At 41.3% G+C, this 7,678-nt stretch overlaps 1 protein-coding gene across 1 annotated transcript in view; it reads left to right on the top strand.

The window, feature by feature from the left end:
* LOC118330518 overlaps positions 1-6,969 on the top strand; it is a gene marked incomplete at both ends in the record, with an annotated part of 12,291 nt that extends 5,322 nt beyond the window's left edge. The window contains 2 exon segments of the mRNA XM_035665086.1: positions 1,319-2,120; positions 3,922-6,969. Of these exon segments, the coding sequence (XP_035520979.1) occupies positions 1,319-2,120; positions 3,922-6,969 (3,850 nt within the window).
* Positions 6,970-7,678: the final 709 nt, after the last annotated feature.

Below are 7,678 nucleotides of genomic sequence, written 5' to 3'. Positions count from 1 at the left end.
AACATACCTATTAATATTATATTTAATTTCTCTCGAAAGATCCTCCTAAATGTTACAAACTGGAGCTTAAAAAAATTCAGGTGTGTTCACACCTGAACACAAGCTATATTAACAGAGCCTTCGCTTTCTGCCAAACAGCCTCGTCCTCCGGCCAAGTGTCAGGGAGAAGAAAACTGAGAGCCTATTAAATGTGTTTGATTGTCAAAATCTAAGAAAAAACATAACCCATATAGAATTGTGTAAAAAATTGCTATGTTCTTGCATTCACTATTTGGGTTCATTGGACAGTTTATCAGTTGTTCTGTACTGTTACTGATATGTTATATATGCATTCAATATAATATGAAATATCCAAAAATATGTCACTGACAAAATATTTCAGTTTACTCAATGATAGAAAAGGGGTGCCTTATGGAAAAAGTTTGGGAACCACTGGCCTAGGGAGAGGGGAGTAACACAAAACTAGATAAGAATATAAGGAGTCAATTTGTTCAGTATTTCTTTAAATATTTACAATAATACTTTTGCAAGAAGTACTGCTGTTTGTTTTTTCCCCAGCTGATTTATTAGCTTAATAAACAGTTCCCTAATGAGTTTATGGTCTCAATCTCTAGTTTCAAGTATTCTTCCATACAGCATGATGTTCATTTAGTAACTTCTGATCCTATTTAGAGGAAAATAGACGATAAAGCAGTTTATGCTTTAGGACGGTCTACTTTGTGATTAATAAGTAATTCTCAGTGAGTCCGTCCAGCTCAACACACAAAACTCCTCTCAAACTGTCCAACTAGGCAGTGCTGATGAAATATGAATCAACTCAAGGAACTGAACTCAAGGCTTCAAAAAGGGTCCCCAGAAACAAATGTGTGACATCACGACTGGTTCACACTTGGCTAAAATATCCAACAGTCCTCTGTTTAAACCCAGCATTCACATGCTGATCCCATACTTGTCACCATAGTTATAAAATGATCTTGTGTAAATATAGGCCATACCTCTGATGCAGATGCTTTTTAACAATCCCCCTGGTTTCGCTTGTCAGTTTGTGCTGAAGTCGCGCATCGACTGTCTGTTATTGGTTTGTTTTACTTTTACACCAGAGTTTACTTGGACCACCTTTTTGGGCAATCTCAGTCCAGTTGTTTATAGCACACCAGCGTTTGATTGACAGCTTTCACACCAGCCAAAACTAATCAATATATGTTTGTTTAAACGCAAAAGACATTTTGTAAGTAATACGTTTGTATAATAACAGTTTTCTAATTAAAAAACAATTAATTGGATTTGATTTAATTCGGATTTGTCTTCCTTCTTGCAGGGAAACTCAGATTTACTTAGTACCATTGCACCGACACATGCCTCCACATCCCTGTTCATTGATCATGAACTGGCAAACCCTGCCTGTGGACTGCAGCCCTGCTCTAACAGCCAACCAGAGAGGAAGCATGATGCAGTCCTAGCTATGGTAACCACTGAGAACTCTAGCACAACAGCAAAGGAACAGGGAAGTCCTCCGTTATTGGAGGAGAGAACACAAGGGGAGGACTCTACTGTTGTCACTCATACATCTTGTAACAGTCTTTGTCAGAGGCAGGAAGCTGGGGCAAAAGAGAAGGGCAAACCAGAAGCTAACTCTCCTGCTGGCCGTAACAGGAAAAACAAAAAGAGAAATACAAAAACCACAAGACATGCACCAGAAGACAGAAGCACCCAAGAGGCCAGTAGAGGGACTGCACAGAGAGCCACAAAGACAACAGGAAGTAGAACAGAGACAGACGTAACAATTTCACACACAGAACCAGCAGTGGCGTCTGTGATTGGTGATGGAGGAGCTACAAAAACTCCCTGTTCTCCCGAGACGGAAAAGACCCCATCACCCATAAAGCCAGTGTTTGCACCAGCTCGTGATGGGAAGTGTGCTAGCAGGAAGGCAGTTGCCTTGCCTACCACCACCGTCGTAGAAAAACAGGAAGGAGAGAAGTGGGAAGTTGACCTGCTCATATGTGAGCGAGTTGTAGAGACAGAAACTGTGACAGAGACAGAGCAGGGAGACACTGAAAGTCTCCCTGCAAAAGAAGCTAACTTTAACTTAGCTTTGGAATCAGCTACAGAGAGGACAGGTAAGTTTATCACAGTACTCAAAGAGTTAGATTTACTCGATGAATAGGGGCAAATTATTAAAAAATTTTAACGTTTTGATCAAATGAAAAGTTGCTTATTTGAAATCGCAGAGCAGAGATTCTACCACACAAACCTACTGTTGAATGTAATTGGAGGCTCTTTTACCTAAATAAATCAACTTGTGATTTGAGAAACAGATTGGCTGGGCAGACAAAAGAGCAAGTACAGGAACACTCACGCACTCAGTCACACTGACATGTCGTTTTTTGGTTGTCACTGTTGGCCGTTCATTAACTATTATATCCAAGGGGAAAATTAGTTATTTAATGGACCACTGTGTAAGATTTTCTGACATTTAGTGGTGAGACTGCAAAACAACTTGCCCCACCCTCCCCTTCCAAGTCTGTAGGAGAAAAACGCAAAAAGCCCCATCTAGAGCCAGTGTTTGTTTCTTCTGCTAGAAACAAGGCCTATTGCCTATTTACATAACCAGCTGAGACAGAGCAACTTTATTATTTATGCTCTGTGGCATGTTTGTGCCAGTTTATTCTCTTTTAGCTCTGTTTTTGGTCACTAACCCCTGAGGGAAATATCTGACTCTTTAGCTGCTTAAAGCCCCACAATGTTCTAAGTCTCCAACTGTACCTGCTCAGCAGTAAACAGCAAACAGACAGTGTACAACGGGGGTATTGTGACTTTTGCACTGAGAACAGCTGCCTGTGAACCAAAACAGTAAAGATGTGGGCTGTAAAACTTCTTACTTCTAATCTTTCTTACTTACCGTAATTGTGTTTACACAGTTTTTCAGTGCAGTGATGGATTAATATGGAACTGTCGATTTATTGACAACCTCTATGATCATCTATAAACTACCACTGTGACACAAATATTAGTAATTAACTTAGAAATGATTACCAGAACTATAAATATCAGAGCCAAGCTGTTTTGACCAGAATTGTCACTTAAAGATCCCCTTCACTTCCATAAATGTCTTATGTTTATGTCCTCTAAAATGTCTGTCACTGAGAGGTGTTTTCACATTCCTCTACTGAAAGGGCAGATGTCTGTATGGTTCCCTAAAAACTGAGATTCAGATGTACCATGGGCAAGCTAGATTTGGTATGTAACTGGTATCTAACTATCTGAAAGCCAATTGCTGTCAAAGCAAATTCTACAGACAAAGAAACATGAAACCTCAAGCGCAGAGTGGACTGAATTTTTTGACAGCAAACATGGTAGAGAGAACATGGATGTAAACCGGACCCTGAAGCTTCCTTCCACTATCTACTACAATGTGAACACATTATAACACTGTAGCAGATAGTACATGTTTCACAACCACTACAAGTTGCAAGATAACAAGCAACATAAACAAATAAAAGATGCTAATTACACTTACAATTCTGATACGACAGCTATTTGCTGGGGCACAGCAGAGTCCTCATCTGAGTCTCAGTCTCTCTGACTGAGGTTCAAACATGTAGGCTTTGGCTGAATCTCTCAGGTTTCCTCTAAAACTAGCCATCTTGATGCACACTCCTTTTTCACCTCTCAACATAGCAAGCACTGGTGGTAGGCAGGGCATTCATAGATGCAGAATCTGTCAATGAGGGAGTAAGAGTAGATGTTCTTATAGACCCCTTTTTTATCGTTTGTTTGTTGGTTTGTTTTTTGTGGGAAAACCACAAAATATTAATAGTAGCATATATTTTTACATACTTTAAAATGTATTTGGAGTGGAACTTCAAAGAAAACAATTGTTTCTTTTGCAGCCCTTAATCTACTCCTCTCTTTTTTCAGTAACCATGGGTCAGGAACAATCACAGGATCCCCAGGAAAGCCAATCAGACCCAGAGGAGCCAAGCCAACCTGGCACCATGAGCAAAAGTCCTCACCCTGGAAGGAGGACTAGCCCACAGTCCCCAGACACAGAAAGAAAATCCAAGAAAGGGCTGTGGCGGGATGGTGGTCGCATTGGAAGCAGAATGGGATCACCCCCACGTGGACAAGAAACAGTAGCAAAAACAGTCTGGTATCAGGATAAAAATATGGACCAGAGTGTAAGTGAAGATTGGAACAGAAAGGAACTGAACTCTCAGTCAGTTTGGTATGACGGTGACACAATGGATCAGAGAAGACATCTGCAGCAGGGAATGAGAGAGCAGAAAGAATGTGATCTGAGCTCACCCCAAGCTTCTGGTCTTAGTTCTCCACAGCTGTTAGAACAGAGTCTTAGTTCTCATCAACTGTCTGTGGCTCTTAGTCAGCCACATGCTGCTGGAACACAGCCAGCACTGTCACATGGGCCTGGTGCACAAAGACGGGAAGTACAAGGATCACAGCGAGAAAAGGAAGTAGGGCCAGATTGGAAGGAGGGAGGGCTGGAGGGAGACAGAGAGGAGGTCAATAACAGAGAGACAACTTACAGCAAAAAGAGTTCAGAAACAGTGGGCATCGAAGAGGGAGGAAATGAGAAGCTAGGGAGTGAAGAGAAAGGAGCAAATGGCAGAAAAAAGAGGAGGAAGAAGAGGGGGAAGAGATGCGGGACAGAGGCCAAGCTTAACTCTGGCTCAAGTGTAGAGTCCCAGAGTCATACAGAGATACAGACACAAAGAGAAGAAGAAACAAACCTGAATGTTCTGTCAGAGACAGAATCAGAAGCCAAGGATAAAACAGGAAGGGCAGATGTCCAGTCTCCCGGTGCTTCTGAGCTAATCCAGAGAGAGGAAGCTGACAAGGACGCCATGAATTTACCCAGCCAGACGGAGAGTCAGAGCAGGGACACTCATGGATTTGACTGTGTCGTTACAAACTTGGATCCTAGTTATACTACTCCGGACTTCAGTCCAACAGACGATGAAAGAAAAGATCTGACTGAAGTTACAGCTTCACAGACATTAGAAATAGAGGAGGACGCAAGCATGAACTTTCATGGGCCTGATGACTTTAACCTACATTCTACTGTCATTGCTTCAGAACTTGGTGAAATTGACATCAGAAAGGCAGATACAGAGGGAATTACAACTGTGCAACTAATAATAAAGGAAGTACACCCTACAGAACTGGAATTAAAGAAGCTTACCCATCCAGTCCAACAAACAATGCATAATGTAGAGTCAAAGGCATTATCAGAAAATGAGGATTTGGCAGTTGCTGGTGAAGTTGTAGCTTCCGGTGACCGGACAGGTTTAGTTGAATTGAACTGTCCAAAAGAACTTCCTGTCAAACATTCAGGTTCTACAGAATTCACACAGGACTTGTTTCTCATTGAATTTCCTGAACAAAATATACAACATGTACAATATGTGGACTTGGACAAACCAGTACAGCCTGTGGATCCAAAGGGAAGACCTGAAGAACCTATGGAAACTGTGCATTCTACAGAAGCTGAGGGTCTTCCATTTGAAGGTACTGCAGATGTGTCACCACTTCAGAAAGGGGAAGGAAGGGCTGAGACAACTCAGAGGGAATATTTAGAGCATTGTTCGGCCTCTGAGATGCTGAGAGATCAGCAGCACAAGGAGGAAAAGAAAAATGAGTTGAGGGTGGGTGAAGAGGAAGTGGGTAAGGAAGGAAATTGGATGAGTGAAGAAAATGACAGTAGGGTGACACATGGCAAGACGTTATCTTCCATAGACAGTGAAAAAGAACAGAACTACAATGAAGACTTGGTTGCCACAGCAGTAGCAGTTGTAGCAGTAGCAATAGCTTCAGCAATAAGCATAGAATTGAGACATCAGTTAGCAGACAATCAGTCTGACAGTCAAGAGTCTGCTAGTAGAGAAACAGCATTTGATCAACCATTAGCACAGGATGGCAAAGTACCAACTGATACATTAAACCAGCTGGCAGACAATTTACTTAGCACTGTTCAATCCACACAACTGTCTGCACAGCTGATGGACGAGAATTGTCAACTGTTAGCTGAGACAGAAAATCAACATATAGGACATTCACACATTGGACCTACTGATCAGTTCTCCTCCAGAGAACAAGTTTATGTTGAAATACTATCAGAGGAGTGTAACACTGAGACAGAGAAGCTACCAGCAGCATGGCCAAGTAGCAACCAGCAGGCTAACCTTGACCTGTCAGTACTTGCAGATACGCGTAGTTTAACTCAACTCGACAAAGTCTTTACATTATGTTCACTACCTAAAAAAGACAGTCTACTGCAAGTTAATATGAAACCTTTGCCAGATACAAATGAAATGATTACAACCGTGGTAGGCAGCCAAGGTCATGGGCAGACAAAAATCCAGCTGCAAGAAGAAAGCCAACCCTCCTGTCCTGTTGTAGACACAGGACAGCAGCCAGAAGCTTCTGACACATACTGTCTTGATTCTGAGGAGAATCCCAGACCAGCAGTCTGTAGAGACCCCCAAAATCAGTCTTTTTGTCAGAAAGAGAGTGGGATACAAGAGCATGAGAATGATCCTCAGCTTGATGGCCAGGTTAAAACACCACACAAAGAGGAGAGTCCTACTGTTCCATTTTTTGGCGGGTCAACACTTCCTGTTACCCCCTGTGACTTGACTCCAATAGCTCATCCCAGGCCAAAAGAACCAACTGCCCCTGTGAATGTGGAAACAGGCGAATACCAGTTATGCCTAGCCGACATGAAACTTGTTCCTGCCATCCCTCTCGATGCTTGCACTGCCACATTACAGGACAAAGGTCAGGAGTCTGTTGCTATGGATAATGAGGAGGGTGTGTTTGAAGGGCTGGATGAAGACTCAGGCACTCTGGATACAGTGGATAGATGGAAGGAGATGCAAAAGAACAAGATAAAAAGTGAAGAGGAAGCAAGGAAAGAAAGAGACACAGTGGAGGACACATCCCAGACAGGTAACCAAGTGAAATCAATAACTGTCCTACCTTTTACAGAATGTTTTTTAACAAATCAACAGCAGTCCCAGTACAGAAATTCTGGTTCCTATTCTCCATCCATTTTTCTCTCTCGTATATTAACCCCTGTCTTTACTTAAACTGAATAATTTAGGGAAGATATCTAATTCAGATTTTTTGACAAATGTGATTATTTGCTTTTATTTAAACTCAAAGCCTATGTTGGTGGTCTACTTAAAAAGTCAGTTTGTACAAAGCAAATCACATTTGTGGTTCGACATGAAAAGATTCAGATAAAACAGATGCAGTTGCTTGTTATTAAGGTCCTGTCTAGTTGCGTTCAAGTTAAAGTAAACCTAGCTAACTTTTATAGAAAGAAGTGACCAATTTAAGTCACATGTTACATTAGTGGTGTATTAAACTTTTTTTTTTTTTTATTAAAAAGTGATGTTATTTATATAATCCAATATCAAAAATCACAAATTTTATCAATCAGTACAGTATACCCTCTAGCCTTAGACCCTCGATTCAGATAAGAAAACAACTTCCTTAAAAATGGAAGAAACCTCAGGAAGAGCTGCAGAGGAGGGATCTTTCTTCCAGGACAGACATGAAATAGATTTAATTTGTTCAGAATCAGAATCAGAATGAGATTTATTGCCAGGTAGGTTTTTACACATACAAGGAATTTATCTTGGTGCAATGGTGC

This window comes from Morone saxatilis, unplaced genomic scaffold (assembly GCF_004916995.1).
Source record: "Morone saxatilis isolate NCDOM2014 unplaced genomic scaffold, NCSU_SB_2.0 Contig2, whole genome shotgun sequence".
Classification (NCBI taxonomy): domain Eukaryota; kingdom Metazoa; phylum Chordata; class Actinopteri; family Moronidae; genus Morone; species Morone saxatilis.
This window is presented reverse-complemented; position numbering and strand designations above follow the sequence as displayed.